The sequence below is a fragment of the Gossypium raimondii genome, chromosome 12, assembly GCF_025698545.1.
Source record: "Gossypium raimondii isolate GPD5lz chromosome 12, ASM2569854v1, whole genome shotgun sequence".
In the NCBI taxonomy this organism is placed as follows: domain Eukaryota; kingdom Viridiplantae; phylum Streptophyta; class Magnoliopsida; order Malvales; family Malvaceae; genus Gossypium; species Gossypium raimondii.
Window position 1 is genome coordinate 5,803,265 of NC_068576.1, and position 18,015 is coordinate 5,821,279.

Here is an 18,015-nt window from a genome sequence, read left to right on the forward strand (position 1 = left end):
TAAATCACTAAGCCTCCTAGAATTTCCCCTCAAGCGGATTATCAAGCCAATTCTAAATACTTAAACCTTCATGCATGCTTAGATCTCTCTGTCGCGTGTGAAATAATATACGAATTGTGCAAGTATACACGTCGAATCAAGTAATATAGTGATGAGTGAGTGTCGTTCCCACGAGGATTGGATTGAGGCACAAAAGTGGTCAAGTTATTATAATAAAATGCAATTAATGCTATGGTAAAGATATAGTAAGTATGCAGTTGCAATTAAAAAAATAGTGATATATGCAATATGTGGAATTAATGAATACTTGGAAATGCTATGGCAAAGCTAGAGTAGAAATGTATGGCAATTATGAGAATTACTATGGGAACATATGTAAATGAACAAATAAATAACTAAGAATAATATGGTAAAGATACAACAGCAAAGAAAAAAAGAATATATGATGTTGATTTGGAAGGTCGAGATTACTAAGAACCTACCCTTACTGGCAATAATGCCTCGGCAAAATCATACTCAGTTTACTGCTCAGAAGAGTTCTAAAATGGTCTGCTTCTTTTGAGAGCAAAAACCTCAAGTTACATTGCCCGTTTCTATAGGCCTTAATACAGTACCCTATATTGTTTTCCTTCTGTATGAATGTTGCTCTATGTATAGAGTTTACTGCAAGTATTAGTCGAGTACTTGCTCATATCATTCAATATCAATCCAATTAATCCAACCTTTTCAGAATTAGATTTAGTTTATAGGCATGCTGAAAAATCATCTATGTTTAGGGATTGCACGCATACAATTTAGAAATAAAACAATTGAATGAAATAGTAAATTGATTCGGATCTATGCTTCAACCATTAAAGAAAATAAAAGCTTCATCATGTAATCCCAACCCGATGAGATTTAGCTCATGGGTTGGCACATAAAATTCAAAGCCAAAATAACATCCAACATCATTTTCATCATTAAATTCATGGAAGAAAAATGTAAGAAATACGGAAGACTTCGGGAAGACAACTTGGTGTGTCCAGTTCACACTCCTGTAGCACAATATCCTGCGATGGCTAAGAGGGACTGCTTTCATATTCCTCTTCTGTCTCTACTCAGTCGCTACCCTCTATCTTTCCCTAAGGCTCTCATTCTTGTTCGTTGTTTAGGGTTTCCTCATTTGGCTTTTTATAGCTTTTTCCTTAGGGTAAATCCAACAATTTATGTTTATCTTCTTCTCTTTTTAAATTCTTTTGTCAACAACCCAAGATTATCTTCTCCTCTTTTTAAATTATTTTTTCAACAACCCAAGATTATCTTTTCCTCTTTTTTAGGTAGATTTTTCTGGTACAAGTACAGTTGCGCTGAAACTAGTATGCATTGAGTGTTGACTTAGTCTTACTGGAATTGTGACGACATTCGTACTGAAAAAATGTCCAACCTTTTGCCTCGGCAAACCTTCACTTCTTTATTTCTCATTACTCAACCTACACCTGCCAAACCACCAAACACAACCTTACCACAAGTAATTAAAAGTACCTAATAATTAAACACAGTCCAAACTCCTAATGAAATGATGAAAATACGAATAAAATGTCCTACAATGCAACTAAATGTACCTAAGTACAATAAATTAGTTAGGTCTAAAGGCATGAAATATAACTCTTTTCAAGAATTATCACTCTTTGGGAAATTAAAATTTCATGGTTGAACTATGTGCATTTACTGAGGTTCACATTCGCACCACAATTCGGTTAGCATAAAAAACTTCAAGTATTAAAGGCTCACTCCTACACAACAGTCATCATTATTATACATTTTTTTATCAATAAGCTTCCTTATTGAAACAAAACCAAAGTAAAAAGTCAATTACATTACAACCTAGACGTTATGTAAACATAATAATCTTAAAACAACATCCTAGACCTAAGAAAATAAGAAAGATTAAAACATAAAATAGCAACTTAAACATACTCCCCAACCAAACTTAAAGAAAAAAATCCCCATTGTTACAAAAATCAAAATTAGTAAAAGAAATATTAAAAAAAACAACGAACAAATACTAAATAAAAACAATGAAATAACTAAAAATAAGGAAAAAGAAAAAGAAAACAACCTCTACTTTTATCGATGACTATTGTTGTTGGTGTTGGTGTCGGGCTCTTCTTGTTCTTCTCTAGTAGTAGGGTTCCATGGTTCAAGTAAATGATTCAGAAAGTGAGGTAAGAAATCAAAGGGCCATCTATCGAACCGATAATACCCATCTAAGAAGCAATAATACTCTCAACCAACAAGTCTGTCCAACATCTGATCAATGAAAAGAAACGAGAAATGACCTTTCTTGGTGGCCTTATTTAACTTACTGTAGTTCATGCAAACCCTCCAATTTGTGACAGTTCTAGTAGGAATCAACATATTGTCATCATTTTGTATTACTGTAATTCCATCCTTTTTCAATACACATTGAACAGGGCTCACCCAAGAACTGTCAGAGATGGGATAAATGATTCCAGCATTTAACCATTTAATGATATTTTTCTTTATCACCTCCTTCATAATTGGATTCAATCTCCTCTACCCTTCGATAGACCCCTTTTCACTGTCTTCTAGCAATATCTTGTGCATACACAAAGAATGATTAATACCTCAAATATATGCAATAGTCCACTCGGTAGCCTTCTTCAACCTTTTCAAAATCGCAAGTAACTTTGCTTATTGGTCTTCTTGTTGGAAAATCAGGTTTAGAAAATGTAGTGGAAAATAAGTTTAAGGGAAAAACCAGAGTTTTAATTCTTTTTCCAAAAACAAGAACTTCGTTGTGATATCTAAAGTAATAAGCATTTAATCAAAATTGTACCTTTTTGATTCATCTAGGATGAATGCTTTGATCGAGTAGTCTTCTCCATTATCCTCAAGCTCACGTCTGTCGAGTGTGGGCTCGCTTCGAATTAGAAAATTTTTCACAAAAATTACCAATGAGACAATTTTGCAATTTCTCTAAACTTCTAAGCCAAATTGTAAATAAGAAAAATATCTCTAGAATTATTTTGAAATAATTTCTTTAGAGAATTTTCTCTCTATAACTTTCTCTTGAATTCAAGTGTGTGAAAATAATGACCCGTGACTCTCTTTATATAGGGAGAGTTTAAAAAGTTCAACTATGATTAAACTTAATGATTTTAATATTAATATAAGTATTATATTAAATATAATATTAAATCTATTAAATTAATGGAATATTTATCTATAAGATAAATATTAAATTAAATTTAATATTAAATCTATTAAAATAATATTATTTTTGGAATAATTAATCTGAAATCAAATTATATGGCAGAGTCTTAGTATGAGTGTGATTCCTCCACTACTCAATCGCCGAAGGACCACCTGTCGGCCACCGGAATGTCGCCGGCACCGTTGTGTCCGGTGGTGCAATCGCAGGTGCGACACCCTCATGGCACCCCAAGCCGGTTTGGCTGTTGCCAGTTTGGTCCGGGCCAGTGACGACCCGACCGTTTCGGTCCTTCCATTGGTTGGACTGTTAACCCGGTTTCACATACCAGGCTGGATTTGACCAGATTTAATATTAAATTAAATTAATAAAATACTATCAAGATAAGTATTAAATTTAATTTAATATTAAATCTATTAAAATAATATTATTTTTGGAATAGTTAATCTGAAATCAAATTGTCCGGCAGAGTCATAGTAGAAGTGTGATTCCTCCATTGCTCAACTACCGAAGGACCACCCGTAGGCCACCGGAATGTCGTCGTCGCTGCTGGCACCATTGTGTCTTGTGGTGCCATCATAGGTGCGACACCCTTACGACATCCTAGCTAGTTTGACTGTTGCCAATTCAATCCAGGCTAGTGACGGTCTGACCGGTTCGGTCCTGCCATCGATTGGACCGTTAGTCCAATTTTACATACCAGGCCTGGTTCAACCAATTTTTGGGTTCTCGGACCTAATTTTCGATCTTAGGTCTAATTTTCAAGTTCAATTACCCATTAGGTCAATTGTTTAACTTGAAATTAAATTTTAAAAATATCATATTAATTTTAATCAATTTGATTAATTTAATTTTACTTGATCAAAATTAATTTTCTAAAAAATTATTAAGACTTTCCAAATTATTTTTTAAGAATATTCTTTAATCAAATTCTCTAGTTGAACAATTCTCACAACCGTCCAATTTAATTTCGCATTGAATAAATCAACTTAATTAAATTATTTTTGAAGTCTTATAATTTTCTTCTAATTCAAATGCAGTCCGATCGAGCTTTTGTTGAGTGAACAGAGGGACCAATCAGACCTATACAATTAGGCTCGAGTAATTGCAATTATGTCCAGAAGCATCATTTCGATAATTCACAATTTACTTAATCATGAAGTCAGTCCACAAGAAGTACCACGAATGGAAACTCCTTATTGTATACTTTCAACAAAAGCAATTCATCCAACTACTTTGTCGAATGGCCTTGTTATGTGTGTGTTACCCTCATGATATCAATGATTCATTTGAGTTAAATCCGTTTGCTCAATACAATCCTATTTTATCTCATTGTCACCATTGTGTCTTCTTAATAATTAATATGATCACTGTCAACAAATGATTGTGATAAATTTCTTGTTCGAGAACAAGCAACCCGTGACCATGTTCCATATTTATCAATCCACATAATGCCAATGAGAAGATATCGTTAACTCTTTAATCAAGCTATGAATTCCATTGTTTCTAGTAAATCCATATCATACACAAGTCATGTACCTAACATATCTGCTATGGGCTCGATCATCTTTAGAGTTATGCCTCCACTTATATCAAAGCACATGAGTTACATATGCATGGTCAGTGACTAACTCAAGATTTAGGTAAATCACACATTAAACGTCACAAGTGAACTAATTCACAAACAGATTCAAAATTAATTCATCATGGGTCCAGTCCAATGTATCATTATTCTAATGAATACATCCATGTCTCTACTTGTGGAGTCAACTGCTCCGATAACCAAGACTAGTCATCTCCCCAATTGGAATTATAGACGACATAATAATCCTTCTAAGTATTGGAATCAAATGCTCACTTTGATTCTTTTATGGGATTACAGACTCGTTTAGATTATCTGCTAATGTAAGTCGTCTTTCTCTCAATATAAACATTCTTACAATACCACTTATCATAGTTTGAACTTAGACAATCAATGAGCTAATATTTGTTTGTCACAGTTTCGCTATGCCTGCAAAATATGAAAGAAAGAAACACAAAAGATATAATAGTGAAATGTGAAATTAACTTTATTTATTTATTCATCGTTCAATTACAAAAAAAACAATTACATGTTTACTACAATATTGGCACATTTCTCAACATTTCTGTCAACTCTTTTGAAATATTGACAGGTAAAGTAGAAGATGAACCCAAATATGCATATCTCAAATAAGAAGGCAAAACCTTTAATTCCAATTCATGTGGTTCTTCAACTAATGCTTTTGGTGCATTGAACTCTCAAGATGACAACTCTAATTAATCAAACCAAGCTATTCTTCTGAATCTCTTCGAATTAGCTTCCAACCAAGCTAGATTCTCATCTTCATCATCTTTATGTAGAGAATCAAATAACAAGAGATGTTCCAAAGGATCATCAAAAGAATTATGTTCCAACTCTGTAGAAACCAAATAATCTACCATTGAAATAACAAAGCATTCTTCAACCTCATTAGGGAATTTCATAACCTTGAAGACATTAAAAATTTCCTTATCATCGTGGACCTTCATGGCGAATTCACCCTTTTACACATCAATCAAGGTTATACAAATTGAAAGGAACGACCTTCCTAAAATATTAGGCACCTCTCAATCTGTTTCATAATCTAACACAATAAAATCAACGGGAAATATGAACTTATCAACCCAGATCAACACATCTTCAATCTTCCCATCAGGATGAGCAAGAGATTTGTCTGCCAATTGAAGAGTAACTGTAGTAGGTCTGACTTCACCAATCCCCAATTGCTTGAAAACTGACTTTAGCATCAATTTTGTTCTAGCACCCAAATCGCACAAGGCCATCCCACAATAAGAATATTTAATATTGTATGGAATGGTGAAACTCTTTGGATCTTTCATCTTAGGTGGCAACTTGTCCTGCAAAAATGAGTTGCACTCTTTAGTTGGAGCTATGACTTCAAATTCCCCTAACCTTCTCTTAGAAAGAATAGCCTTTTTAAATTTCACATAGTTGGGCATTTGCTCAAGGGCTTCCACAAATGGAATGTTGATATGAAGTTGTTTCAATACATCCCAAAACTTCTTAAATTGAGTACATTGCTTCTGCTTCTGAAATCTTTGAGGAACTGATTGCTGCTGAATTTTCAATCTGATAGGATGACTTTGCTGCGGCAATATTGCAACATTTGGAAGAGGTGTAAATTTCATTATATTATTTTGTGGATTCAAATTTGGATTTTTGCAGGTTCAGATATTCGACGTATGATTGAAAATATAAAATTTGGATTTTTTGCAGATTCAAATATTTAACGGATAATGGTATTTAATTTGAATTCGGATTTAGATCGTAATACTCAAATAATTTGTTGATTTAGATTTTTAGGTAGATTTACGGATTCGAATTCAGATTCAGATAATCTAAAAGTTGTAGATATTCGACTCGTTGCCATTCCTAGACATCCCCTTGGCCTTGGCTACTAATGTTGAAGCGAAGTTATGGGCTATTAAAGATGGATTGTCCTCGCATGGCAAGTAAACTTTAATAACATTGTTATTGAAAGTGATTCTGAAATTGCCCTTAAACTTATTGAAAATGAAAATGCTAATAATATTGCTCTTTCTACTCTTGTTAATGATTGCAGGTGCCTCTTGCTTAAATTTGCTGTGGTCACTCTTAATCTTACGTTCAAGGAAGGGAACCAATGTGCAGATAAACTAGCTTGCTTGGGGAGCAGCTTTCAACAGGATTATTCTGACACCTTTTCTAACTGCAATCTTTTGTGTATCATGATTGTATTGAGACTTTAATGAAATCTATGTCTATAATCATACTTTATATCCAACCTTATTTTGATTTTCAATATATTTATGCTCTTTTTCTCATAAAAAAATGGTTTAAAAGTAGTTGAATCTGCGTTCATAGACTTCTAAACTACCATGGGATTGTCAATGGATGAATTTAGGCCTAAAACACGATTGTTCCCTCATTTTGATAAAATGGAGCTATTATTTCAAAATGCAAGAATTTTAGGATTCTAATTTAACACAAATCTGATAAAGACAAAAACCTAATATTCCAAAATGGTCAATTTTATCTGCCTAGGAATCTAATTCCAAGGCCCAATGCGATGCTTATCAGTTAGCCTAAGAAGCATCCTCCTTATGCCACCACTATCCCGAAAGTAAGAATGAGATTAGGGTTTAAATTTGCCTCAAAATCAAACACTTTCTTCACTCATTCCTCGCTACCACCCGCATTTCCTCCTTCCCTTCCCTACTTCCCTTCACTTTCCAAAAATTTCACTTTCTCAGGTCCCCTCTTTGCTCTCTTTTATTAACTTTTTTTTAATGAAAATAGGTAACTTCTCTTTTTTCATTCATTTGTGGATATGGGTATGCTGAAATTTGTTTGCTTTGACTCTCTCCAGGGAAAAAGAAGTTATCTTTGTGGGTGCAAAGGGTCGGATATAAGACTGAGACTCAGTTAAGTGATAAAATGGAGTCAGGGAACCCAACTGAACAACTTATCAGGAATCTTTATCCACCTATTGAGCCTTATAGCACAGGTTTTCTCAAGGTTTCTGATGTTCACACAATCTACTGGGAGCAGTCAGGAAACCCAGATGGCCATGTCAGTACCCATTCCCTGTCTCAATCATTTAGGATGGAATGGGGATTTTCTATTTTTGGTATCTTGTTTTTGTTATCTGTTCTGTTCATATTTTGCAGCCAGTCGTGTTTCTTCATGGGGGACCTGGAGGAGGAACATCACCAAGTAACCGAAGGTTCTTTGATCCTGAATTTTATAGGATCATTTTATTTGATCAGGTAACTCTTTGTTCCTTCATGTTCAAATCTCTAAAAAAGTTTCATATTTTAACCACTAATAAGATATGAGTTCTGCTCCAGCGTGGTGCTGGAAAGAGTACTCCCCATGCTTGCTTGGAAAATAACACCACTTGGGATCTTACTGATGACATTGAAAAGCTAAGAGAACACTTGAAAATTCCAGAATGGCAGGTACTGATATCTTGTTTTTAGTTGCTTAACCAATGTCAGATTTATTGGCAGTTATAGGCAAGTTAAGTACATTGTTTTATCTGCTTTCTGCTTATTCAGGTCTTTGGTGGCTCTTGGGGAAGTACACTTGCTCTTGCTTACAGTGAATCACATCCTGACAAGGTGCATCATTTTGCTGGTTGAAACTCCTCATACATACAATCAGGTCATCAGCACTTCCCATAATTCCCCCCTTTTAGTTTGAATTGATGGTCTCTCTCGTTTGTTTTTAAGGTTACTGGCTTGGTCCTAAGAGGGATATTCCTTTTACGGAAGAAAGAGATCGATTGGTTTTATGAAGGTGGTGCTGCTGCTATTTATCCTGATGGTATGTGTTCCATACTTCCATTCTATATGTTAAAAATAGTTGTTCTAATGCTGTAAGATAAGTTCTTATTTTTCCCATTATATTTTGATTTCAAGATGCATGAAAAGATGTTTGATTTGTAACATTTTAGTGATTTTGAATGATTTAAACCCATTTTTATGTGTATTGTGGTGAGACTATTTTGTTTTATATCTTTACTTATGAATGCTGATCAAGATGTGCAAACATTTCTTCAAAATATGCAGCTTGGGAACCGTTTAGAGATCTTATTCCAGAAAAGGAGAGGGAGAGTTTTATTACTGCTTACCACAGGAGACTGAATTCTGAGGATTTGGAAATACAAGTAAGAGGAATCATCTGGTTTTGGATACACTGCTTTCCTTCCTCTACCCGTCTTGTTTATTGAACCTACGACTTGTGACCTTGCGGTGGTTTTTTTTTTCTTTCTATTATATGTAAAAATGGTTAAATGTTTTTTCTGTTAACTCTGGTTAATTTCTTAGTATGCAGCTGCTAGGGCATGGACCAAATGGGAAATGATGACTGCCCATCTTCTACCAAATGATGAAAACATCAAGAGAGGGGATGATGATTATTTTTCACTGGTGAGTTTTATGCCCGAGAAGACCTACAGTTCGACATAGAGCTAGAAATTATAGAATAGTCTAAACAAGATGCTGAAGTTTTACTGCAAATTTGATAAATTTGTCTCTTCGTTGTTTGTGTCTAGGCTTTTGCAAGGATTGAGAACCACTACTTTGTGAATAAAGGATTCTTTCCTTCCGATTCGTTCTTGTTAGACAATGTTGACAAAATAAGGCATATTAACACTACAATTGTACAGGTATGTAAACGTTTACCTCCCAGACAATGCAGGCAACCTTGCTGCTTCTTCATAAGACATTTTAACATAAGAGTCTTACAAATATATTGCATTCTAAAAGTTTATGAACATGTGTAATCTGGTACCCCTTGAACCATTTTGAACAGGGAAGATATGATGTTTGCTGTCCCATGATGTCTGCTTGGGATCTCCACAAAGCATTTCCAGAGGCGGATTTTAAGGTAAGATCTAAATTATCTGTTGAATATGATGCTGCGGCCTATAATCACATCAAGATTTGATGCTTTTGGTTTATCTTGTTCAGTCTGCATTTGCATGCAATCACTCAACCATGGAGACTAATTTACGACTTCTTATAACCGTTTTGCGTAATGAAAAAAAAAAAACTTTATTATCACAGGTTGTTCCAAATGCGGGGCATTCAGCCAACGAACCAGGAATAGCTGCTGAACTTGTGGCTGCAAACGAGAAGCTGAAAAGCCTTGCCAAGAACAACAAACCTTGAAATTCGAAAGCTAAGTCTACATGTCGATTTGCCTCATAAACACAAGCAGTTTGATAATCATTTGAAGAGAATTTGGTTTAAACTTAGAACTGTTGAATCCATGTGCTTCTATAGGTATACATATGCATATATTGAGAAAAATGTAGGACACGAGAGAAATAAACCTGGAAATAAAAAACAATATCACCTTTTCACATAAAGTTTGTATTACTGTATATATATATTTTCATCATTATCTAAAACTAGGAAAATATATGTTATGAGTCCTCGTAATGATGATCCGTCTCGTCAAAGATCTCCTCCTGCTCAAGCTCACATATAAGAGTCAAGTGTTGAGAAAATTGATATTAGAAACTTGTTAAATAGGGTCAGAGGTACCTGTAAAAGCTCTTCAATCACATCTTGCATTGTTATTATGCCGATAGCTTCTTCTGGGAGCGTTGGGAGTGGATTGTCATTTAGATGTAGGATGTCTGAATCAGTACCTTTTGTCCATTTTTTGCTCCGAGAACCACCTTTAAAAGATCTTCCTGTAGCCGGAAAGCTCTTCCACTTGAGTGAACGTTTACGTCTTAAAACTTTTTCTTTTGGATGTTTGTCGGCATCCATGTCGACTCTAACTTCTTGCAGCGGCCCTGTTTTTAAGCGAACAGATAGAGAGATTAGAGCAATAAATACCAAAATGGAAGCCATGCATAAATTAGTTCCTACGCAGCAGAGTCAAGGTATAAGCGGAAGGAAATTTGGAGAACTGAATATATCGATTGAGAGGTGGATACTTACTCCCATCACGGTTACTAGGAGATTCATCTGTCCTGTTGCACTGTCTTACAACGACGGCCATGTGGCTATGACCTTTCTGAAATTCATTTAATATATCATATAATGGCAATTCTTCTTCAACCCTGTAACATGCAAAAATAAATATATAGGAGCAACCAATGATTAAAGAGGTAAAGAGTGAATGAAACAAATACAGTCGGTCCATTTTTTTTTTTTTGAAATAATTTCATTGATTTACTGTAAGATACCTTGGAATCCTTCGTATAGTAACACTTTTCACAGGTACTTCATCTTCAGGGTGAATTGTCAATAAATTATTTACCTTTAAGATTAAAAGAAGTAAAGAAAGAAAAAAAAAAACCCAGAAACTTAAAAAGAATAAAGAAAAGCCCAAGGAATAAGAAAATGAGTACAAATACTAATATTCGGAATGGAACCATATTCAATATAAGGGAAAACTTATTTAGAAAAGGAGGCTGCACCGGCTATTGGATTTGTTACTATAGCTTAGTTTAGCAATGCTTTGAGACAAAAACTGCTTTCGAGATAAAAGTATTCTTAAGTAAGACAAAAATTGCTTTCGGGATAAAAGTATTCTTAAGCAAGACGTTTTTGAGAAAAAAACACTTTTTAGAAGTAGAAGATACCCTAAAAGTGCTTGAAAGAAGTGTTTTTCAAAAGCAGAAAATTTTAATTTTTCTCAAAAGTGTTTTTTGTCCTAAAAATGTTTCTTAAAAACATTACTAAGTTAAGCTAAGCTATGAACGTCATAAACTAGAAAGCCCAGCATATCACAAAGCATCATCCAGTTCCAAAATCTCATGCCAAAAAGTTAAAGGGAACGTTTCGGAGAGAGAAAAGACTAGCTGAAAATAAGTACAGATTGCGCTCGACAAACTGCGTTGTAGCCAAGGAAAAATGGTTACCAAAATGAGTCCGATAATGTTTGTAGTCTGCTCGTAGTAAACTGGCACTCTGCTATGCCCTTTCTCCAAAACTAAATTCATCAAGTCCCTGTCCATAATGGTAGTTTTCCAAATGAAAAATGAAAACAGATGCCAATGCTATCGTCTTTCTTTATAATTTACAGAAAGTAAAACCTGTCAAGTTTGGCATTAATATCAACTGCAAACGCTTCAGATATAGGAGTCATGGCATCTTTAGCTGTTTTGGCACCGAGCTCAAGTGCTCCAGCTATAATTGTCGTTTCATTATGTGTCAATTCTCCACCTTTTCCAGCCTAATTAGAGGTCCATCAAAAGGATCATAAAAGCAGAAAGTTATTATGAAAGAAGCAGATTTCTGAAGTAAGGCATTGTGATTCAAAGAGCAAAAACACTCGAATAATTTTACAGAGGCAGTTTAAGCATATACAGAAACTAACTACCATAATAAGCTAGTGGAATGGCAGGTGAAACAAATTATCAAAAACAAACATTGATTCGATAAATGGCGACAGCCAAGTTAATTATGACTTAGTAACTGCATACCATGGTATACACAACTTATAGGGGAAAGTAAAAGCTTTTATGCAATAAGTCTCAAAATATAAAGAAGCTGTTAAGCATACCTCGTTGCCATGCAAATTTACTAGGGTTTTCAACTCAGCTCTTCGAAAAAGTGCTACATGTCCATGGCCCAGCAGCAAGTCTAGCAGCTGAAAATCACAGAAAAAAATTGGTAAGAGAAAATTTGCAGGAACTTACAAGTTTGATTGCTTTTCTCACTGTTAAAAAGGCAAAAATGGTTGAATTCTTATTGTAACATCCATCACCTTACTTATTGGATAGGCAATAGGAAAACAGACCCAAACAAGAACTTGAACAAATGGAGCCACTCTCGCACCAATTGCCAAACCATATCTAGAACAAACAGATTGTGGTATTATCTGCACATACAATTAAATAACAATTAGAGCATGCATAGAGCTTGCTTCCTTTTTACCGCAGTTACATGTACTTTCATTTTCCAAGAGCAACTCTTAAGCCAGAATGGTTGGAAAACTAAGTGGCAAAAGTTGCTCAACCAAAATTATAGCAAATGGTATCTAAGTACCACGCACAAAAGTTAAACATATCACAGAATATCATGTTCAGCGTTTCAACAAGGATTGTTACTTGCGCCAAATTCAAGGGCACTTTCAATTCAAATAATGTAAGGTGGCCTAACCTCACCAAATAGAAGAATCAAGGTCACCGATATCAGGATAGCACCCCAAGCAGTAACCAAACTATCAAGGAAAATGGGAAGTGCCTGATAAAGGTAACAAAAAAGTGATATAAAAATATCAACTAACATTCAGGAATACTAGAAACAGATCACACCATTGAACATATACCTCCATTGCAGCAGCATTGCATAGAAGTAGTGTACAAAGCAACAAATGCTGTTTTCTGACAACAGGCAATATCTTTGCTGTTCCAACAAGGGAATAAGTTAGCACGGCTAGCATTTAATCTGAATATTTAAGTTCAATATGCAGTATCCATAGCAATATATGACAATAATTTCATCAACAAAATGTAATCTGTAAGTCTACCCTTCAAACTTCACTGACTTTCAGCATTTCATTTTTTTTCATCCACTTGAATCATAAATTTCAATGAAGAAAAACTGAAAACTTCACATCAATCTCTCTCAAAAAGTAAAATCAAAGCAAAGAATACAACTTTTCAAGTACAGATTACGTCATTTATGAATTACCATTGCCAACCCAAGGATACATTATCAACTTTTTGATTCTTTAATTTGGTTTCCTTAATTAAAAAAGAAGAAGAGGAAATGAAGAAATTACCAGCATGTCTACGATCGTTGGGAGTACCAGACATAGCAAGAACCTCAAGGTCAACAAGACTCATGGACATAAGGCCCAAAGTAAGACCCGACATCAAACCCGCGAACACCACCAACAATACTATTACCAATATATGAATAAAGAAATCCGTTCCGCAACATTTGTACTCCACCGCCATTCAATTTCACTCCCCCTCCCCAAACAACCTTCCAAAGTCAAAAATATTATATATATATATTAAAAAAAGACCCTTGAGGTTTTGTTAGAGAAACGATGAACAGAGGCCAAAACACTCCTCCATTGTTAAACCCAAATTTGCAAGAGCTTAATAGTTTTTGGTTTTGCCGGTAAAACCACTTATTTATACAGTTGGAGAGTGGCGTGTGGGTAATAGCTTTGGGCTTTTGGACTGGAGCTGGAGTTACGAAACTCTATCTGCGGTGTCTATTTTATACAGTCGGGGGTTTTGACTTTTGAGCTCTTTCTGTGTCCGGTTATTAAAATTTTGTGGGAACATTAATGGACATTTTGGTGATATTTTAAATTAAAACTAATAAGACTACATCAATTTAACGTTTGAGCTCTGATCGGATTCCATCGTCAGTTTTCATGATCGTACCACTCAATCTTCATTTCAACATCAATTTTTATTTCTATTTTTGTACGGTGGATTTATGTATTTGTACTCCTACTTTCAGTCTTTTCTTCATACAAAAAACTATTATTTCCTCACCCTTTTAAAACATCATAATAGACTCTGTTCTCAATTTTTTGTTACGTTTTGATGCATCCTGTGATTTCTTTTTAACTTTTTTTGACCTCTAGAATTGTCACAAAAAGATGCTTTCTAAAGCGTCATAAATACTTTCTCTTACAGTTCATACGTGACGTTTTTTATGTTTTGCAAAAACACTGTCACCAAAAGTAACAAAAACTGACTTTTGGTAAGTTTTGTTCAGTGAGAATATATAAAACAAAAAATATAAATTTTAATATATTAAATAAAATAAAAATAACTAAATCATATAAATATTTTAATTCTTTAATATTGTTCACCTAAAAGAAGGTTAGATAAGACTAATTTACCTACAAAGGTCCATTTCCAAGTATATTTACGGAAATAGGCTAATTTTTGCATTATTTACCGAAAATGCCCGATCTTGGCAAAATGCGTCAACGTAGGAGTGTTTTAAGGTGAAATTTCAGCAAAACGCGCCCCTAGGGAAGTGATTTTGCCATGTCAGCACAAAATGTGCTGACGTGGACGCACTTTGCTGACGTGGCAAAATCACTCCCCAGGGGTACGTTTTGCTCCGTGTTTTTTTTCCCCAACGACTATTTTAGTTTTTGACCGTTGGGGGTTCCAACGGTAAAAAGAGAGAGTATAAAACCCCCCTCTCCTATTATTTCACACAATATTTCTTCAAATTTTGGCAAAAAACTCTCAAATTTTTCCCTAAATTTCTCAAAGCTCACAAATTTCTCTTTAAATTTCTCAAAGCTCTCTTTAATTAATTTTTTCCTTTTAATTTTTTTCTAAATTAGTATTATTTTTTTATAATTTAAAAAATATTTGATCGTGGCTATGGAATTAACTTGTCTCGATCATAAACATATCTCCGTCAAACAAATGAAAATGGTAAGAGTTAATTTTATTTTTTGAATATTATTTAATAATTTTTCATTTATGTAATTTTAATTAATTTGTATTTCATAATTTTTTATAACAGTCTTTAGATCGGGTGTTACAATGTTATATTCGTAATATGTCTAGTTCTCCATCACCATTGATAGAAATTTACTTAAGGGAAGCAGGTTTTTGGCATGTGGCCACTATAGGCCGGGGGTGCAAGTTGGACCCGAAACTCATCAGCGTGTTAATAGAGAGGTGGAGACTCAAGATGCACACATTCCATCTTCCATGCGGAGAGTGTACTATCACTTTGAAGGACGTGTAGTTACAATTAGGATTGCCGATGGATGAGTCCACACTCATCGGGTTCATTCAATCTGGTGATTGGGGATCCATATGCTACGATCTTTTGGGTGCGATCCCGGATAATATCTATGGAGGTCGGATCGAGATGGGCTGGTTATGAGACACATTTCCGGAGCCGGGGAATGATTCGATTGAAGTAGAAAGAATACGATATGCTCGGGCATACGTCCTTGAGATGATTAGAGGTTATTTGATGCTGGACTTGTCACGAAACCTCGTACATCTGAGGTGGCTGCTAAAACTCGTTGATTTTAGAGCAGTTAGCGAATTTAGTTGGGGTCTGCCGTGTTGGCAACATTGTACTGGGAGATGTGCGGGACGACGCCACCAAATAAAGCCAAAATTGGAGGTTGTCTATCACTACTACAATCATGGGCTCGGTTTCGCTTTCTATTTTTACATCCTCAAATGAACCACCCATATACATTCCCACTCATAACGAGGTAAATTTTTTATTTGATTTTACAATTATTACATAGATTTAAAATAAAATTGTATGCTAAAAATTTATTTAATTAGGTGGAACAATCTGGCAAGATATGTTGGAATACCTACCGCTCTTGAAAATAGACGGCTTCTATTAGACCAACGGTTGGAAGCACAAGTAAGTATTAAATAAAATATATATACATATAATAGTCGTTTCATATTTAGTATTTAGTATTATGTATTTAACTAATATTTTTATCACGTTGATATAGTTTCAATGGACACCATTCGATGATCCGGCAATTCGGGTAGTAATTCCGGATGAATTCTTTCAAAATCCGAACATTTGGCATGTTAAGATCCCATTGGTCAACTATGCTACTGTTGAGATGCACTAGACGGATAGAGTGTTGCGGCAATTTGGATTCCAATAACTGATTCCCAAGGCACCTGAGGTGCTCGATAAAGAGCACAAAATCGACTTACGACAAATGAATACGAATTAGTTGGTATTCTTCTCGTAATATATCAAAATTTGGGAAAATTGATATGATTATATACCTACTCGTGAACCGATCATCGTTCCAGAGTTAGCGTACACACCGGATTACATGCCATGATTTAGGATCCATGGCAAGCCATATTTCCTGTCAAAAGAGCAGAGGCGTTGGCAAATCCATCTCGAACGGAATGACGAAGCCTTTTAAATCCAAGAGAAGGGATGACGGTATAGGCCCATCAACAGCGCCCACGCATTCACTGGGCCCAACACCTCAACCGACGACACTCATACCACAGCCCCTTCAGATTATGTCAGGTACTTATCCTAGCACTTATATGTATCCTAACCCTTATATGTTTCCTTTTCCCAATCCTATACCATGTTAGAATGCATGGCCCGGTGCATCTCCTTTCCCAATGAATCCGACTCAACCGACGATATATAGGTCATTGTTGTTGGATGGACTGCACGAGGCATTGTCAATGAGCTCATCTCATTATTAATCCCCATCGCCTTATGGGATTCAAACACCTCTGCCGTGGGTGATGCAAACACCACCACATTCTTTATTCTATCAAGGTGGGTTATCCTCCCAACACCCACAAACAGAGCAACCACAACCCCCGCTGGAATAACCACAACCCCCGGTAGAAGCTAAAGCAAGGAGGAATCCAGCGTGCAATCATTGACCACCCCAATGTGACACTGATTTCGATCGGCACATACATTAATTTTTTGATATATTTGTACAAACTATTTTAATATTGTTTCATTTAATAAAATAAAAGTTTTTTAATATTTTAATAGTAAATTATTTGTATATTTTTAATAAAATAGAAGTTCTTTTGAATAAAGCGATAGATATAATGCAACATAATTTCATTACAACAATTATCAACTATTTTGGTTTGGACATGATCGAAATGTATGACCTGGGTTCCTATACCATCCGCACAACTTCTGTTGGTTCGTTCTTTCCCGGATATCCATATTATCACATATTCCACTCGAGTAAGGCCAACTTTTTGGTTTGCGACACAATTCTCTATCCGGTAACAACTTAAACGGAGCAAGCGATACAGACAGCCACTTACGTTCATCTAGGACCAGTGGGAATACGTGTCTCTACACATTGTACATGTATTCTATTTTGTACATTTCGTCGACATATCTCATAGGATTCAAATAGAGACTTTAACAAGCTGTAGTTGCATGACCGCATGGATAACGAACTGCGTCAAACGTCCCATAGACGCAAGTCCTATTTCTCAGGTGTACACGATATTGCCCGCCGGTAATACAATGGTTCGGTCTATCAAACTTCGTCACACGAAACCATAGGTTGTTGCGATTGTGACACGCTGTGTGCATGGTGTTGGCCCGCCCATTTGCCTTGTTAATTTCTTGCAATAGCTTTCGGAACCATACATGGCCTCCCTACTTTCAGAACCATACATGGCCTCCCTACATTTGGCCTTTATAACTCACTGCTCGTTTTGGAAATAGTGCCGCCAAATGAAAATATGTCTCTCGCACAACCGAGGTTATCGGCAAAT

The 18,015-nt window shown here is 35.3% G+C and overlaps 3 protein-coding genes across 6 annotated transcripts; 1 reads left to right on the forward strand and 2 right to left on the reverse strand.

Moving 5' to 3' along the window:
- Nucleotides 1-5,842: 5,842 nt before the first annotated feature.
- LOC105761932 (uncharacterized) lies at nucleotides 5,843-6,424 on the reverse strand. The gene has a single exon (XM_012579865.2). It carries the CDS (start codon nucleotides 6,422-6,424, stop codon nucleotides 5,843-5,845), a length of 582 nt encoding a protein of 193 aa, XP_012435319.2.
- Nucleotides 6,425-7,344: 920 nt separating this feature from the next.
- Nucleotides 7,345-10,152, forward strand: LOC105763012 (proline iminopeptidase). Its single transcript, XM_012581035.2, has 11 exons — nucleotides 7,345-7,528; nucleotides 7,645-7,847; nucleotides 7,946-8,044; nucleotides 8,126-8,236; nucleotides 8,336-8,398; nucleotides 8,510-8,603; nucleotides 8,849-8,946; nucleotides 9,107-9,208; nucleotides 9,334-9,447; nucleotides 9,594-9,668; nucleotides 9,848-10,152. The coding sequence occupies exons 1-11, from the start codon at nucleotides 7,405-7,407 to the stop codon at nucleotides 9,950-9,952; spliced, it is 1,188 nt and encodes a 395-aa protein (XP_012436489.1). The 5' UTR covers nucleotides 7,345-7,404; the 3' UTR covers nucleotides 9,953-10,152.
- LOC105763010 (DUF21 domain-containing protein At2g14520) lies at nucleotides 10,024-13,946 on the reverse strand. Of its 4 annotated transcripts, none has more exons than XM_052625405.1 (11): nucleotides 13,530-13,946; nucleotides 13,074-13,150; nucleotides 12,905-12,988; nucleotides 12,510-12,623; nucleotides 12,306-12,392; nucleotides 11,836-11,975; nucleotides 11,662-11,749; nucleotides 10,984-11,057; nucleotides 10,736-10,857; nucleotides 10,331-10,659; nucleotides 10,024-10,254 (listed from the first exon to the last, which is right to left on the reverse strand). In XM_052625405.1, the coding sequence occupies exons 1-11, from the start codon at nucleotides 13,705-13,707 to the stop codon at nucleotides 10,210-10,212; spliced, it is 1,338 nt and encodes a 445-aa protein (XP_052481365.1). In that variant the 5' UTR covers nucleotides 13,708-13,946; the 3' UTR covers nucleotides 10,024-10,209. The 4 variants fall into 4 exon arrangements, with proteins under 4 accessions (XP_052481365.1, XP_012436486.1, XP_012436485.1 ...); XM_012581032.2 differs by having other exon boundaries at nucleotides 10,331-10,587; nucleotides 13,530-13,942; XM_012581031.2 differs by having other exon boundaries at nucleotides 10,024-10,587; nucleotides 13,530-13,942.
- Nucleotides 13,947-18,015: the final 4,069 nt, after the last annotated feature.